Here is an 18,670-nt window from a genome sequence, read left to right on the forward strand (position 1 = left end):
GAGCAAGCAACGTTTCGAGTCCAGAACTACGTGCAAAGCAAAAATGACAAACAACTTACCCTCAACTTAGATCTAGTCGAGGAACACAGAAACCAAGCTCACTTGAGGAATGTCGCTCACAAGCAGCGCATCTCCAACTACTATGACTCAAGGGTCAAACCTCGTTCTGTCAAAGTAGGGGACTAGGTATTGAAGAAAAGATTACTCTGCGACAGAGTCCCGAGTAAAGGAACACTTAGTCCAAACTGGGATGGACCGTTTGAAGTTGTTGGCATCAGTCGCCCTGATTCCTACAAGCTTAGAAGCTCTGATGGCAATACCCTTGGCCATCCATGGAACGCTGATCACTTGAAGTACTATTACAAGTAAACTCACATTGTACAAGTGTTAAGCTTCAGCCGTTTGACATCCTATGTAACGAAGACTATTTGGCCTGAATTCAATAAAGAGGTGATTTAGACAACTCGGTCCTAATCCTGTTACATTCCTAGCAATGAAACACTCGGGTTCAAAGCTTCAACATGAATGCTTCTAACATGAAACAAAGTCTAAGTATATGTCAACAAGACTATACAAATAAATGAACAGCTTCACAGTATATTCATTCAGTCATACATTCCAACACATTCATACATAAGCCAACTGTGCTTTGAAAGGGTTCAAAATACTTTGTGTCATTCGACACTTGCTACAATGTGCCTAGACACCTTGCCTTTATTCTCACCAACCAGGTGATGAAATGTACAACCCGTACTCTCCTTCATGCCACCAACCAGGTGATGAAATGTACAACCCGTACTCTCTTTCATGCCACCAACCAAGTGATGAAATGTACAACCCGTACTCTAATATCATTTGGCAACTTGCCATTCATGCCACCAACCAGGTGAAGAAGGAACTCATCTTCATGCCACCAACCAGGTGATGAAATGTACAACCCGTACTCTCCTTCATGCCACCAACCAGGTGATGAAATGTACAACCCATACTCTAATATCATTTGACAACTTGCCACTCATGTCACCAACCAGGTGAAGAAGTAACTTATCTTCATGCCACCAACCAGGTGATGAAATGTACAACCCGTACTCATCTTCATGCCACCAACCAGGTGATGAAATGTACAACCCGTACTCTAATATTATTTGGCAAACTTGCCATTCATGCCACCAACCAGGGGAAGAAGGAACTAATCCTCGTGCCACCAACCTGGTGATGAAATGTGATGAAAGTGATGAAGGAACTCACCTTCGTACCACTAACTAAGTGATGAAAGCAACTCACCATTCATTCCACCTACCAGAAGAAGAGTGGTACAACTTGTACATGTGAATTCCTAGCATTCACAAATAATAAAAAACCCTCAAGCTTGACAACTCAACTAGGGGAGCACTTATGCCCAACAAGAGTTATAGGCACCAACAAAGTCTTATTGCAAGCCAACAACAACTTCAGTGCATGGCATACGAAGATCAAGCTGCCAACAACAACTTCAGTGCATGGCATACGAAGATCAAGCTATCCAGCCCTTTTGATCAAGATAGTGTGAAGCAAAATCAATTCATGGTACCCAACAAAAGCTTCAACTCCAAAGCTTCACCTATAAAGCTTCAACTCCAAAGCTTCAACTCCAAAACTTCACCTACAAAAGCTTCACCTACAAAAGCTTCAACTAGGGCTGGGTTCGGCTCTTATCGGTTCGGTTTTTTGCCAAAACCGAAACCAAACCGAAATTTCTGTTCGGTTCGGTTCGGCCCAAATTTTTTTCGGTTTTTTTCGGTTCGGTTTTTTCGGTTCGGTTTCGATTTTTTTTCGGTTTTTTTTTTCCTCCAAAAAATGCAAAACAGCCACAACAAATCCAGGCTTCAGCAGCAGCATACCCAAAACAAATTAATCAAATCGTATGTACTCTCACAAATTAATCAAACCTCAACAAATAGTCTAATAGTGTTCATAAATGAAGTTACCTAACCAAATCCAGCATACCCAAAACAAATTGCAAAACCATGAAATTTAGAAGCTACAGATCAAATTCATCAGAAGTTCAGAACCAACGAAACTGAAAAAAAAAATCTGCAAACGAAAATTAACCAATAACACAACACAAAAACAAAGAACCATGGATCATGGATCTGCAACGATTAATGACTGCCCTCGTCCGCCGTCAACTGCCCATCAGTCCCATGTTGTGCCACTGGACTGCTCCACTGCCACTGTGGTTTGGCTCTCCTCTTTGCTACCGTCGAAATCCACAAAGAGAGATAGTGATTTGGAGGAAGAGAGGAAGGGGAGAGAAAGAGAGAGAGAGAGAGGCAGAGAGGAAATAGCGGAGGGGAGAGAGTGCTTGAGAACAGGGAAAACCGAAATGGGATTGGGAGAGTGACGGCTAGGGTTTTTAATCTTAAGAAATTTTATAAAGCATTAAATATTAGAAACCTATAAATATATTACTGGTACAATTATAACAACACAAAGACTACAGTCAAGTTGGCTTGAAGGAATTATCCCCCCTGGACGGAAGGGGTTCGATTCCTCACAGCAGCAGGTTTTAAGTATTTATATTTAATTTTAAGTTAAAAGGTTGTTGATTGCTCAAAAAAACTAAAAAACTTTTTTGAAACCCTAGAGGCATGAGGATTCGAACCCATGCACAGGGGCTTGAAAAGTTTCAAGCAAACCAACTTGGTAACGATATTGTACACTTGCAATTATCAATAACAAGTTTTTGGCGCCGCTGCCTCGGATCGAATTTAATTCTATTTTACTTTTGTGATTTTGTTTAGTTTATTTAAATTTTATTTTCGTTTTTTTTTATTTTGATTATTTTTTTTCTCGGAGTATTCTCACCTTGGCTCATTGTTTCTTGAAGGTGAATGCTTGGTACTCGTTCGTCGGATTGTGTACTACTTGAGTTTGAACCAGAAATTGAGAAAATACTCCGTGAAATCCGAAGAGAACAAAGAGAAGTCAGTGAGAAAGAAAAGCAGCAAGAGAGCAAGATGGCGTTAGTTCAGAATGAAACGATGGGAGATTTTGATATGCCAACCATTCCGGAATCACCGTCGAGCATAGCTCTTCCTGCAGCTGCAAGGAATTATGAGTTGAAGACTATCCACTTTAATATGATGCCTTCTTTTCATGGCATGAGCACTGAAGATCCATTGGCACATATTAGAGATATCTTCAATATGGTGTCCAACATGGCATTGGTAGAAGGAGTCACCGAGGAACATCTCAGGATGAAGGTCTTTCCATACACTATGAAAGACAAAGCGAAGACTTGGTTGAATTCTTTGAGGCCTAGAACCTTGACGAGTTGGAACGATATTCAGAATAAATTTTTGGAGAAATTCTTCTCGACTCAGAAGACCGATACCCTTAGAGATAGTATCATGCAGTTCACTCAACAGGCAGATGAGACGTTTTCTGAGGCATGGGAGAGATTTAATAATTTGTTGATTCAGTGTCCGCACCATGGTTTGCCTACTCTAGTTCTCATGCGGATATTTTATAAAGGATTAACAGTTTCAAGCAAAGCTGCAGTGAACAACTATGCAGGGGGATCAATTAAGAACAGGACGCCAGCCGAATGTCAAGCACTTTTTGATACTCTAGCACTCGAAACACAACATTCTGAAGCAAGAGGAAGACGGGCAGGAGTTTTTGAGATTAATAATTCTATCGAATTTGCTTCAAAGGCACAAGTCGATGTGATTGCTAGTAAACTTGACACTTTGCTTTCTATGAATGGGAGAGCATCAGTTCCAGAGGTTTGTTCCATATGTGCAGTTCCTGGTCATGCCACAGTTGGTTGTCCGTATAGTGTTGATTTTCCAGAATTTGTTCAAGAGCAAGCGAACATGGTGAATGCTTACAGACGTCCTGGTAACGATCCATACTCCAATACTTATAATCAAGGATGGAGAAACCATCCAAATCTCTCATGGGTTAATAATCAGAATGTACAAAAGCCACCATCTGGTTTCCAACCTCAAGAGAAGAAGAATAATTTGGAAGATGTCATTGCACAGCTTGCTGGTAACGTGAATACTCTTTCTGTCAATACAAATCAATTTATGAGCAAAACTGAGACAACTCTTCAGAACCAGGCTGCTTCAATAAAAAATTTGGAGATTCAAATGGGGCAGTTAGCTCATTCTTTGGCAGTTAGAGAAAAAGGTTCTTTTCCAAGCCAAACTAAAGTTAATCCGAGAAACCATGAGCAAGCTAAAGCAATAACTCTTCGAAGAGGGAAACAAGTGAAAACAACAGCTGATTTTGAGAAAAACAATGAGGAAGAAAAGGTAGAAACCATTTCACAAGAGGAGCATCCACTGTCCGATGTTGTACAGCCACTAGCTATACTGGGAACCACTTCAAAAGCTTCACCACAATCATTCATTGCAGCCACGCCACTCCCTAAGCCTGTTGTCCAACCCGTGAAGCCATATGTGCCCCCTATTCCTTTTCCTCAACGGCTCAAGAAGAATATGTTAGATGAGAAGTATTTCAAATTCTTAGAGATGTTTAAGAAATTGGAGATTAATATTCCATTTGCCGATGCTTTGGAGCAGATGCCGAATTATGCTAAATTCATGAAGGATATCATCTCAAAGAAAAGAAAATTTGGTGATCATGAGAAGATTCAGTTGACAGAAGAATGCAGTGCAATCCTTCAAAGAAAGCTTCCGCTCAAGCAAAAAGATAGAGGGAGTTTCAAAATTCCATGCATTATTGGCACGAATTTATTTGAAAAAGCATTATGTGATTTGGGGTCTAGTATTAATTTATTACCTTTATCTGTTGCTAAGACCATTGGAATAGGTGAAATTAAACCCACTACTGTTTCTTTGCAGATGGCGGATAGATCAATTGCATATCCAGAGGGAATTATCGAAGATGTGTTAGTGAAGGTTGACAAGCTGATTTTTCCAGCAGATTTCTTGGTGTTGGATATGGAAGAAGATTATGAGACTCAGTTGATTTTGGGTCGGCCATTTCTTATCACAGCTAGGACTTTAATTGATGTGGAACAAGGGGTTTTTCCCAAAAAGAATTGGGTTTGAGAGAAACACGGCATGTGGATTAGAGGAAAAGGCATAGAAGGGAAAAAGGGTGAAACGGTCTGACGGAACCCCCCCCTTTTCTCCAATTGCTGGGGAGTAGATTTGAAGCAGCCGTAAAGGTGGGGATATAAGGAGATTCCAGCCTTCCAGTGGGTGTACGCTGGAGAGAAGGTGGCAGTTTTGGGGTTTATCGCATACGATTCCAGAATTGGGGTTTTGGGGTTTCTTTATGATATCGAATTCATCCATGTTTGTGATTAGATTAATCATGAACTAAGTCCTTTTGCTAGGATTAGGGTGTACTCTTATCATGAACATCTAATTCTTATTATTTCATATTGATCTCGATTGTTTTCCATGTTGAGTAATTGTTATTGTGCTTTATCGTTATCAAATAACTGGCCATTATTTGTGTGAAGAACTAAATTGGGACTGACAGGTTGAGTTTAGTAGATTGCTTCTCATAACGATTACCATGAATTACATAATTGAGTAGACATACTGGTTATGATTTGTGTAGTATTGTGAAATTATCCATTTAGCGTAAAGGGATTCGATTATCTACTTCTGTGGCTAGACATAGCAATGGTAGATAGTTAGAAACACAGTTAGTATATTCTGAAAGGAAATATTGACGAATCAAGGGATAATTGCTAGCAACATGGGAATAAATTGAGTTTAATATGAATAACGGGATTAGATGGGATTGAGAATGAGGAACCTGATGTCCTAGTGCTTCAATATATTAATTTTTCATAATTCATTCACTTTTACTTCGTGTTTGTTCAATTGATATTTTCAATTTCGTTTGGGTTTTTGCATATTTGAATTTGTCATCGTTATCCATCTTTTATTTAAGTTTAGTTTGAAGTCAATCTCAATAGTAAATTTAGGTTAATCCGATCCTTGTTTGAACGACACTCTACTTATCACTATATTACTTGGACGATATTGTACACTTGCAATTATCAATAACAAGTTTTTTATGTCTTGTTATGATTGTATCACTAAATTATTTATAATATTGAAAACAAAATTAAATATATATATATATGTTCGGTTCGGTTCGGTTTGGTTCGGTTTCCGAACCTTAAAAACCGAAACCGAACCAGCCAGATTCGGTTCGGTTCGGTTTGGCAGTTTCGGTTCGGTTTTTTTCGGCCTCGGTTCGGTTTGGTTTTCGGTTTTTTTCGGTTTTCGGTTATTTGAACCCACCCCTAGCTTCAACACAAAAGCTTCACCCACAAAAGCTTCAACACAAAAGCTTCAACTCCAAAGCTTGACCTACAAAAGCTTCACCCACAAAAGCTTGACCTACAAAAGCTTCACCCACAAAAGCTTGACCCACAAAAGCTTGACCTACAAAAGCTTCACCCACAAAAACTTCACCTACAAAAGCTCCACCCACAAAAGCTTGACCCACAAAAGCTTCACCTACAAAAGTTGACCCATAAAGGCTTCACCTACAAAAGCTTGACCCACAAAAGCTTCACCTACAAAGCTTCAACACAAAAGCTTCACACTATCTTGATCAAGATAGTGTGAAGCAAAATCAATTCATGGTGCCCAACAAAGCTTCAACCTCAAAGCTTCACCTACAAAGCTTCAACACCAAAGCTTCACCTACAAAGCTTTAATATATATATATATATATATATTTTTTTTTCGAAAATTCGAAAATTCAAAAATTCAAAGCTTCACCCACAAAAGCTTCACCCACAAAAGCTTCAACACAAAAGCTTCAACTCCAAAGCTTGACCTACAAAAGCTTCACCCACAAAAGCTTGACCTACAAAAGCTTCACCCACAAAAGCTTGACCCACAAAAGCTTGACCTACAAAAGCTTCACCCACAAAAACTTCACCTACAAAAGCTCCACCCACAAAAGCTTGACCCACAAAAGCTTCACCTACAAAAGTTGACCCATAAAGGCTTCACCTACAAAAGCTTGACCCACAAAAGCTTCACCTACAAAGCTTCAACACAAAAGCTTCACACTATCTTGATCAAGATAGTGTGAAGCAAAATCAATTCATGGTGCCCAACAAAGCTTCAACCTCAAAGCTTCACCTACAAAGCTTCAACACCAAAGCTTCACCTACAAAGCTTTAATATATATATATATATATATATTTTTTTTTTTCGAAAATTCGAAAATTCAAAAATTCAAAGCTTCACCCACAAAAGCTTCACCCACAAAAGCTTCAACACAAAAGCTTCAACTCCAAAGCTTGACCTACAAAAGCTTCACCCACAAAAGCTTGACCTACAAAAGCTTCACCCACAAAAGCTTGACCCACAAAAGCTTGACCTACAAAAGCTTCACCCACAAAAACTTCACCTACAAAAGCTCCACCCACAAAAGCTTCACCTACAAAAGTTGACCCATAAAGGCTTCACCTACAAAAGCTTGACCCACAAAAGCTTCACCTACAAAGCTTCAACACAAAAGCTTCACACTATCTTGATCAAGATAGTGTGAAGCAAAATCAATTCATGGTGCCCAACAAAGCTTCAACCTCAAAGCTTCACCTACAAAGCTTCAACACCAAAGCTTCACCTACAAAGCTTTAATATATATATATATATATATATTTTTTTTTTTTCGAAAATTCGAAAATTCAAAAATTCAAACATTCAAAAATTCGAAAATTTGAAAAAAAAAATAGAAAAAAAATTTCGAAAAAAAAAAAAATTACCTAGGCCTCCTCTTCTTTGGGCCTAAAAACTTTCATAACAAATATATATGAAGAAGGAGTTTTGGGCTACCACTTAACAAGGAAATGCCTCATTCGTCAACTCCTTCGACCGGAGACTTGGGGGACTCCTACCATATGCTACTGCACCTTGATACTCGGAAGTCTCACGACCACTTAGTGACTTGGATTTTTCAAGTCTCCAAACGAGAAGTTTTCCTCACTCGGGAAATTAAGGGAGCACTACCTCAACCTACATGCTTCACTCACAAAGCTTTAACATACAAGCTTCAACAAAAGGAAAAATTCAAAGAACTTAGTGAAGAAGGTCTTGGTGTATTTAACACAATACGTTGAAATGAAGCAAAGCTTGTTTATTGATATCTCCGATAAGTTGCAAATATGTACATATACATGAATCAAAATAAACAAACAAGAGGGAGCCTTCACAAAGGTTGCTCAAGAGAAGTCTCAGCAGTCAGCAGAGCCCCAGAAAGAAGAGGCATCATAGGGTGATTATTCGGAGCCTCAGTACTAGGCAGAACCCCAGAAGGAGGAAGCACCAAAGGTGGATCATTTGAAGCTTCATTACGCGGTACAGCCCCAGAAGAAGAAAGCAATAAATGCATTTGGAACAAACCCACAAAGCTCTGATGATCAAGTAAAATCTGACTATCAGATTCCTGCAGCTGGTCGAGCTTCCTCTTCATGTTTGTAACATAGTCATGTGCGAGCCTATGCAACTGTTTATTCTCATGCTTGAGCCCTCTGATCTCCTGTTTAAGGCTTCTCAATTCAGCCGCCAATGATTCAACTTGGCGGGTTCAAGCAAATAGGCGTTAGGCCATATTAGACACAGAACCTGCACCTGAACACTGAGAGCCAGAGAATCCTTAACAGCCAACTCATCAGACCGTTTGGAAAGTAATCTGTTATCTTTAGGAGTGAGAAGGTTCCTGGCCACCACCGCAGCGGTCATATCATTCTTTATCATAGAGTCCCCAACGGTAAGAGGACTAGTAGACGATAAGAAGGATGGGCGCCATATGTTGTCTTGAGAAGGCATGGTTGCCTTTTCACCAAAGTTCAAGTCAAAACGACGGTCGGATGGGCCAAACATTCTCAGAAATGATGAAGGAGAAATGAGGTGCAATAAATCTCTGAAGTAAGGGGAAAATTCCTACAAGCAATAACTCTCTGAATGTACTTCTTGCACAAGATTGGTGCCCTTATAAAAGAAAGGGGCAACAGGGCTGTTGGTTCAAAAATCGAAAAGGCACCACTTTCCGGATTTCGAAGAGGCACCACTTTCCACACGTAACATCAGCTTCTTGGGTACCACAGATAACTTTGCCAAAGATCTCTGACAAAGTTTAGACACATAAATTTTGAAGGTCCAGCTACCCTACTATTACCCACAAGGGTAAAGGAACAACACCACTGCTTGATAACTAGAAAGTCCCAATGTGTGTCAACCTCTGTGCTCCGGGGCAAGGCAGACTGGCAAAAATGCCCAACCTTTACTCACATTCGAGAAAACACTCCCAACAAGATTGCTTGCTCAAAAATCAAAGAGGCACCACTATCCGAATCTCGAGAGCCAGACTCCCAACAGGATTACTTTCTAAAAAATCGAAGAGACACTGCTCGCCGAATCTCAAGAGTCAGACTTCCAACAGGATTGCTTTCTCAAAAATCGAAGAGGCACCGTTCTCTAAATCTCGAAAGCCAGATCCCCGACAAGATTGCTTGTTCGAAAACTGAAGAGGCACTGCTCTCTGAACTTCGAGAGCCAGATTTCCTTGGATAAAGCTTGTCTACAATCTTCACATGCAACATCAGCTTTCTAGATACCACATACCACTTTTTCAAAGCGCTCTGACAAAGTTAAAACATGTGAAGCTTGCAGCTCCCACTACATTGCTATGACCAAGAAGGGTAAAAGAATAGCATTATTACTTGCTCAGAAATCGAAGAGGCACCGCCCTCCTAATCTCGAGAGCTAGACTCCCAACATGATTACTTTCTCAAAAATCGAAGAGGCACCGCTCTCTAAATCTCAAGAGTCAGACTCCCAACAGGATTGCTTTCTCAAAAATCGAATAGACACTGCTTTCTGAATCTCAAGAGTCTGACTCCCAACAGGATTGCTTTTTCAAAAATTAAAGAGGCATCATTCTCTGAATCTCGAGAGCCAAATCCCTGACAGGATTGCTTGTTTGAAAACCGAAGAGGCACTGCTCTCCGAACTTTGAGAGCCAGATTTCTTTAGATAAAGCTTGTCTGCAATCTTCACACACAACATCAGCTTTCCAGATACCACAAACCACTTTTTCAAAGTGCTCTGACAAAGTTAAAACACGTGAAGCTTGCAGCTCCCACTACATTGCTATGACCAAGAAGGGTAAAGGAATAGCACTACTACTTGTTGTTAGGGAAACTCTTATATATGTCGACCTCCATCCTCCACAACCAGGCAGACCTTCAAATAAAAAAAATGCTCAACTTTTTTTCACATTCGAGAAGGCACTCTCAGCAGAGTCTCTTGAAATACTCAACTTCTTTTCCTCCCGATAATACCTCTGCAAACAAGCCACACCAGAGCAAGAGTATCTCATATAATCAGGGTTAAAAGCAAGAGTATCCCATATCATGTTGTTTCCCTGTCTTTTCCTTTGGCATTGTTCTTACCTACAAGACAAGGAGAAAAAGAGCAATCAGTCAGCACTTGGAATCAAGCTTCCAATCAGGAACTGACTTCCTGGAACCCTTTGCCTGATTACTAACCTGGCATTACTCTTGAGTACTCATCTTCAACATCTTATGCTTCCAGATAAGATACCACATTTGCCTGAAGAACAGGTAGGGCAAGGAGAATGATATAAGGAAGCATGTGGAGACAAGCATAACAGAACACGTGCCGATACATCCACTACTTTGCCAACAATAAAAGTATTCCATATCATCAAGGTCGAACGTACTCTAGAGTTGATGGACTTGTTTTGAACCTTAAATTCTGGAGTCGGCCTTATACTCTGGAGGAAACCAAAAAACCTCCAGCCTAGTTCAAGAATAAGCCTGTGGAAAGTTACTTCTTCAAAAGCAAAAGTATCTCATATCATCTCTTCTTCATTTGCTTCTCCTTATCCTTGTTGCTGTTTACGACATAAGGAGAAGGAGAACAATCAACCGGAAGCCGAAGTCGAACCTCTGATCCAGGTTGCTTGTTTGGAAGTCTGATTGCTTACCTTGTCTGTTACCTCTTTCGGCAAATCTCCTAGCTCGGCGACTTAGGGGACTCCTACTATAGGGTTTTGTATCGCACTTGACCAAGCCCAAAACTACAAGTAAGCTTCAAGTAAAACTGATACATTACCTTGTGCATCTTCATCGGTTAAAGATACCACCCATGGATGGAGGAAAAGTACTTCCAGAGAAGATGCCACAGCTACGTATGAGACAGATAAGGCAAGTGAAAATGATACCACACTTCGATACTTAGAAGTTTTGTGATTACTCAATGGCTTGGATCTTGCAAGTCCCCAACCGAGGAGCTTCCCTCACTCGGGAACTTAGGGGAGCACTGTTTGTACCATACTTGACCAATCCCGAAACTACTAAGCACCGGTCAACGTTATACCGTCAAGGACCCAGAAGAGTTTCCCTCTAACCAGAAGGCCAATCACAGCACGACACGTGTCGACATCAGAAGCCAATCATAGCGCGACACGTGTCAACATCAGAAGCCAATCACAACACGACACGTGTCAATGTCAGAATGAAACTAGAAACTTTATTCTATAAATAAAGATCATTCTCTCACAATATTTCCGAATGTCATTTGTACTAAATCATTCACTAGTACTCACTAAAGGAAAGCTTGAACCTATGTACTTGTGTAAGCCCTTCACAATGAATGAGAACTCCTATACTTCGTGGACGTAGCCAATCTGGGTGAACCATGTACATCTTGTGTTTGCTTCCCTGTTCCTATCCGTTTACTTACTTATCCACACTAGTGACCAGAGCAATCTAGCGAAGGTCACAAACTTAACACTTTCTGTTGTATCAAAGTTCTCGCTGATTTTGTGCATCAACAAATGACATTAGGAAATATTGTGGGAGAATGATCTCCTTTTATAGAGGAGTTTCTAGCTTTGTTCTGACATTGACACGTGTCGTCTTGTGATTGGCTTATGAAGTTGACACGTGTCGCTCTGTGATTGGATTCTGATATCGACACGTGTTGCATTGTGATTAGCCTCCTAGTTGGAGGGAAACTCTTCTGGGACCTTGACAGTATAACGTTGACCGGTGCTCAATAGTTTCGGGATTGGTCAAGTATTGTACAAACAACATTATTGCCCATTGATAGGAGCATATTTATGCGACTTAGTTGGCTTGTTCTTGTGCATTTATGTCGTGTTTCCTTAGTTATTTTAATGTTTAAAGTCATTTTCGTGTGTTTTCAGATTTTATGGACAAAGTAGGCAAGAAGATGCATTTTGGAGCATTTTGGAGCAAAATGGAGCTTGGAATGCATGTCACATATTTGGGCCAAAGTGGATGGATGAATTTGAGAACTAAAGAGGCCAAGAATGTGAAGAATTATGGTCCAAAAGATGAAGAACTCAGCCCAAAAATTTGTCACCCCAACTTGCCTTCATTGCCATGCAAAACAACATAGAATTCCCTTTGGATTCCCATGCCATGCTTGATCACTCTTGTCCCCTACATAATTTCTGATTTCATGCTTCAATTCATTTAATTATTACACTTAATTGCTTGATACCTCTTGTTCCCTTCACCCACAAAATTTTAGACAACTTTCACAACCATAACATGCACCAATTGATGCTCCATCATTCACATTTGGAATCCCATGCCTTGTGTACCACATGTTGCTGCACCTTTGACCCATTTATTGACACATTTTCACCTCCCTTTCCATCTCTATGCAATGTACACAATCATTCATGCTCCCTAGCTTCAAGACCACTCCATTTTACCCTTCACACTTTGCATCATCACTTCATTTTCACCCTTGGACCATTGCACACCACATACACTCTTTGCCATGCATTCTCCCTAGCCTAACCTGATTCTCTAAGGTTTTTGGGGCCTATATATACATGTTTACACCCCTTGGCAAAGGGTTCACACTCTCATATTCACCATTCATCACAGAAATTCGTCCATACTCACCCTAGGTAGCAAAACACCCCAAAAACACCATTCTAGTGCCTAGAAAACATAACAGCCACTCCACCTTCTTCCACCCTCTTTGCCTAGCTCTCCACCACCCTCCAACCCTCAAACACTCCTCCACACTTACCCTAAACCTTTCCATACCATTCCCCATCCATTCTACATCATAAAACTACCCAAAAATCCGTCCACAAAGCAATCTGCCGCAAGCAAGCAAAGGAGAATTCTTGGATGCACTTGCTACCCAAGTTGGAGCATTTTAGGTGTTTTCTTTCCTTTGATTTTAATGTCTAATTTTATGTATCTTTGCTTTGTGAGTATGAGGAACTAAACCCCTCTTAGTTAGGGGGTGATTCGAAACCATGTTCATACTTGCAATATGATTTGATTACATCCAGTTGTGATTCATAAGTTGTGAATTCAATTTACTTATCCGATCGTATAAAAAATGATTTGTGTATGTTGGTTGAGAGTGCACGCTTAATTTTCATGCATGAATTTAACGCTAGAATATAAGGGAGTTTCACCTAATCGTTATGAACTTATATTCACAAGTAGTGAAGGTTGCTAGTCACAATCACGTAAGTAAATACTTGGCATAAGTTTCATGCAAATCATAGTAACGAGTGCCTCGTCAATGCTTATGTTTTTCATAGAACTTAATGATTCTTGCTTGTATCTCTATTATGCAATTCATGTAGGGAACTTGTAGGGAATGTTTTGGGTTGTCGTATGCAATCATCCAATCCAATAACTTGTGGAAAAACTGAGGGTTAATTAGTGCAATTCACGGTTAATTTGGGGCGTTGAGTATTCATAGCTTATCGAAAAGCAACTGGAAATCGTTTTGTATGCAAGTGTGACATGTGTGGAGAAGAACCTCCTAGCTAGCCTTCCATCCATAAGTTTCATTCAAATTCATTTTACAATCTATTTTGATTCACTTAAATTTGTCTAAGAATTTGTTTACTTTGTTCTTGTCTTAATTTAATTATTTTCGTCCAAAATCAACCCCATCTTATTTCTTTGAGTCATATTAATTAGAACTTGTCTTAGATTATGTTTTTAAGTGTTTTAGTTCATTAGAAAACCAAAATTCGTCCAAGTTTGTGTTAGAGTCCCAAAACTGCCCAGATTGTGTGTTTAAGGTAGTTTTGAGTGTTTAGGGGCTGTTTTGAGTCTTTTGGTTTGTTTTAGTGTTTTAAAGTATAGTTTTGCATTCTTTGAATCTAGTTAGTGTTTTAAACTTTGTTTTTATGTTTTCAAGTCAGTTTCCAAGTGATTTAGCAATCCCTCCTAATCCCCGGCCTAGAACGATCCCTACTTACATACTTTACTACAATTGATAAAAAGAGGGTTTAATTTTGTGTGTTAACTTATTTTTCACATCACCCATCATTTTTTTATGCGATAGAAGACTAATTTGTCATTTCACCTTCTTTTGGTTAACAAAAAAGGTTTTATTAATTAGTAGAGATTACAAATCCTACTTCACTAACGAAAAACCCTACTTCAATGTTCAATCAGTAATCCTTGTCAAATTGTTGATCTATAAATTATTGATTAAACGAGAGAAATTCAATGTATAGTATTTGTATACCCTTTTTTTTTTCAATATCTTTCTTCACGTATGATGTATACATGAACATAAAAATTGAGAGAACATGCATGTCATATATATGGTGCACGCCGATTGTAGTTATTCCTATAATATCATATTATAATTTGTTACATGTATGTTTCAATGTAAGACTGTGATGAGTCCATATTATACCATATATTTTACCCTCAACTTAGTATTAATTTATTGGTTATTTTGATAGAATTTTGATATTTGTTATATATTTCCAATGTAGGACATTCGACTTCCTCTGTAGCAAAAAGTGATCAAATGGATAAATTTTGGAGTAATTCTACTTGTAGGGGACGTCTTCAGCTTTCAAAAGAGATCTTTTGGGACCAAATAGGAGTTAATTTGGTCAGTCAAAAGTATGATTTTCTAAGAAGTCCGAATTTCAATTTAAATAGGAAACCTTTTATTTTCTGTTTTATTATTTTATTATGTTTCCTAGTTTTATTCTAAGACATTTTCTAGGAAGGATTTTATTTTGTAGTAGTATAAATAATGTTTTTTAGCCATTAGGTTAAGGGGGAGAACGTACGAGGAAAATTTAGCTAGACTTTGACGGTTTGTATTTTCAACGTGTTTTTTTATCCTTTTTCCATTTCAATAAGATTCCTTGTGTTTTATGGTTGTTCGTAGCTAATTTTTTCTTTTGCTAGTACGATGCCTTGAGCCTTAACATGAATATGTAGTTTTTATTTAATTGCTTATGATATTATGTGTACTTTGAATTATTAATCACTGTGCTTTAAACTGTCTCTATATCTTAACGCTTAGCTACCATTAGGATGTTTAGATAAGTAACTGGATGCAATTCGATCGGAATGCCACCGGGGAATTGAGTATTGCTTCTTTGTGATCGATAGTTGTAATTTCACCTAGGGCGAATGCCACGTCTTAGGGGTTGCATGGTTTTTCAAAGGGTTTTCACAAAGTGTATGAGTCATGCATGTTTATATTTGATTTGAATGCCACAGACGAATTGCATGTTTGATACACAAGTAGAATATGCATTAAGGAAAACGTAACCTTCAAAGTTGCATGGGTAATTTATAAGTAATTGGTAAATCTACATAGGATTGTTAAGGGGACGGCGGAACCCTAGGCCTTTTACAATTTGGTTTTCAAAACGTTTTCTTTTGTTTTCGTTACTTTGCTAATTTCTTTAATCATTTTAATTAAATTCGTTTTTATTATTTTTAAATTCAAAATCAATCTCTTCCAAACTTTGTTTTCAAATAATGAATTAAGATTTGGTATTTACATAAATTATTCATTCAATCCCTATGGAAACGACCTTACTTGAGCTACTATACTACGACTATCTTGTTCTCTTGCAAGTATTTTTAAGTGTTTTTATTCCTACTTTTGCAAGTGGTAAAAATACCTATCAAACTGCATGACATAAAAAAAAAATGAATACAACTTAAGATACAAACAGACAAGTTTAAACACAAGTAAACGGCGGGTCTAGTTATATTGCTGCACGACCCATTGATGTATACATATTAGAAAATGCCATGAATTGATGACGACCAATGATCTTCAATCCATTTCATCGAGTCGTGAATTGTGATTGCGTAGCTATGGTGGGGATTCAGGACCACATCTTCATGCAATTTTCGGGTCCCTTCCTTACTCTAGCTAACATGATTCTGCACTGGAGGCCATATATATATATGTGTGCGTCGTCGTAGTTTTTGTCGTACCAGCTGGCTTTTTATTATTTGAATACAAAACATACATATCAGCCTGATTAATTTGTTAACTACTAATATTCTGATCCAACAGATATGTTTAATTATTTATGTGTAACTTAAAATATCTTTCGTTTGATTTCTAAATTTAAATAATAAAGGACTCGTACACTATTAATATTTTGTGTAATTCCGTATGACTTTATAATTACAGTGGATTAATAACAGTAGAACCTTTTTCTTTTTCAAAATTTAATCACGATTTTGAAAGTTATATTGTGTGCTGTAGTGTTTAAATAAAAAATCAATCAAGCCTAATGTTTGACCAGAAGAAATCAAAAGTTAGAAGAAAAGCAGACAGAAGGGAATTAAATTGCTTAAAATGTTATACATCATTTTCAACGAATGTTATACATAGATCTTATTCATAACTGTTTAACGAATGAAATATTTTTGTTCCATTATTTTCATTATTCAGAAATGTTATACAGAAGGAAATATCTTCGTTCCATTATTTTCATTTAACGAATGTTTCATATACATATATCTTATTTGTAAGAGGGTAGACAAACACAAAAAGATGAGGATTCAAGTAAAGACAACAACAAAGATGAGAATCCAAGTGAAAGGAATTCAAGGGTCTAGATGATGACAAGTGTCACAAGATCCAAAGGAAGTTACAAGGCTGTTAGAATCTAGTGCTAAGGTTGTTAGATTGTTAGAATATTATCCATATCTTAGCTTGTGTTATAAGCCATGTAATTAGATAAATACATGTAGCTAAGGTGTAAGAAGATAACTTCACTCTCAAGAAATACAAAGAAAACTTCTCTCAACTCTCAATCTCTCTCTCTCTACAATTTGGTTTCTTCGATCATTGCCAAGCATAAAATGGCGCTTTTTCATCTTAATCAAAGCTTTCATTTCTCTTCTTTACCCTCTGATTTGCAAACTGTTCCGCGATAAACGACAATCGGCTTTTTTGAATCTCCATAGAGCTTCAAGAAATTGCTCTTCTTCTTATGCACATCAACTGTTTGATAAAACATCTCAATGAACGAATTCTTCAAAGTATCAACAATTGTTACTACTGATCAGTTAAAGATTGTTCAGTCTCCGATCACCGGTCTTATCTCCACCATTTCTACATCAGTTACAGTCAAGTGTTATGATTCTAACTACTTAACCTGGAGTTTTTAGATCACACTACTCTTTCAAAGTCATGGATTTATGGGGTTTGTAGATGGATCGAGAAAATGTCCTCCAAGGTTTGATAATGATGCTACAATTGAAGGGATTGAAAATGATGATTATCTTTTCTGGAAGATGCACGATCGTGCTCTTATGCAATTACTCATTACAACTCTGTCTACAATTGCAATGTCCTGCATAATTGGAAGTCAAAGTTCTCATGAACTGTGGGTTAATCTTGCTGAGAGGTTTTTAACGGTTACAAAAGCTACAATTTTTCATATGAAAATTGAGCTGCAGAACATAAAAAAAGGGTTTGAATCTGTCTTTGTGTATTTGCAAAAGATCAAAGATGCAAGGGATCATCTTGCAGCTGCATGAGTTATTTTTTATAATTGATGATATAATCATTCTTGCCTTGAAAGGTATTCCTACAAAATTCAATACTTTCATGTGTTATAAGAGGCAGAGAGAATGGTATTTCACTAAAAGATTTTAGATCACAATTGTTTGCAAAAGAGACTACAATTGGTCAATACTTTGAGACCTCAACACCTTTTAGTTCTATAATGGTTGCTGGTACTGAAACCAACACTAGTAGAAAAACATGTTTGTGTGACGGAGCAAATTTCATCGCTCAAAGTATGTTTACGCGACCCAAAACACAAAACGTCGTGCAAACGGCCTTTGCACGATGGAACTTTGCGCGACGTAGGCTGGCATCGCGCAAAACAGATTTGCACGACGCCGCAGTTTCTACGTTTTGCACGACGCCAACCTACGTCACGCAAGATCTTGGCATCAAACAAAGAATATTTGACCGCTTTTTTGCCAACTTTGGGCGACGCAGTTGTACCTACGTCGCGCAAAGTACCTTTTTTTTTTTTTTTTGCCTTTTTGCTTATGGGTACAAAATAAATAAATTAAAATCTACTTAGTAAATACATATACCATTGAATTTGATGGAAACACATTGTACAAAATTCGTTTCAACGATCCAACCGTCAAAAATTTCAAAGTCCTTTTTTTTTTTTTCCTTTTGCTTTTCTTTTGGGGTTCTTGTATTGCCTTTTTCTTTTATGGTATCCACTTGTGTAAATGTTTTAAATTGACGATCGAATTATTTCATTGTATTCATATAGGGTTAAAGAGTGTAGCTGTAAAAAATCATCAAAATCGGAGTTAAAA

General features: G+C 38.1%; 1 protein-coding gene and 1 non-coding gene across 2 annotated transcripts; one reads left to right on the plus strand and one right to left on the minus strand.

The window, feature by feature from the left end:
• The first annotated feature begins 2,873 nt into the window (after nucleotides 1-2,873).
• On the plus strand, nucleotides 2,874-5,066 carry LOC103439527 (uncharacterized). Its single transcript, XM_029101902.2, has one exon. It carries the CDS (start codon nucleotides 2,874-2,876, stop codon nucleotides 5,064-5,066), a length of 2,193 nt encoding a protein of 730 aa, XP_028957735.2.
• Nucleotides 3,375-3,481, minus strand: LOC114825290 (small nucleolar RNA R71). Its single transcript, XR_003773932.1, has one exon. It is a non-coding gene; the product is annotated as a small nucleolar RNA R71 (small nucleolar RNA).
• Nucleotides 5,067-18,670: the final 13,604 nt, after the last annotated feature.

This window comes from Malus domestica, chromosome 05 (genome assembly GCF_042453785.1).
Source record: "Malus domestica chromosome 05, GDT2T_hap1".
In the NCBI taxonomy this organism is placed as follows: domain Eukaryota; kingdom Viridiplantae; phylum Streptophyta; class Magnoliopsida; order Rosales; family Rosaceae; genus Malus; species Malus domestica.

Coding starts and splice junctions, on each gene's coding strand:
- LOC103439527 (XM_029101902.2), top strand. CDS start 2,874: ATGCTTGGTACTCGTTCGTCGGATTGTGTACTACTTGAGTTTGAACCA.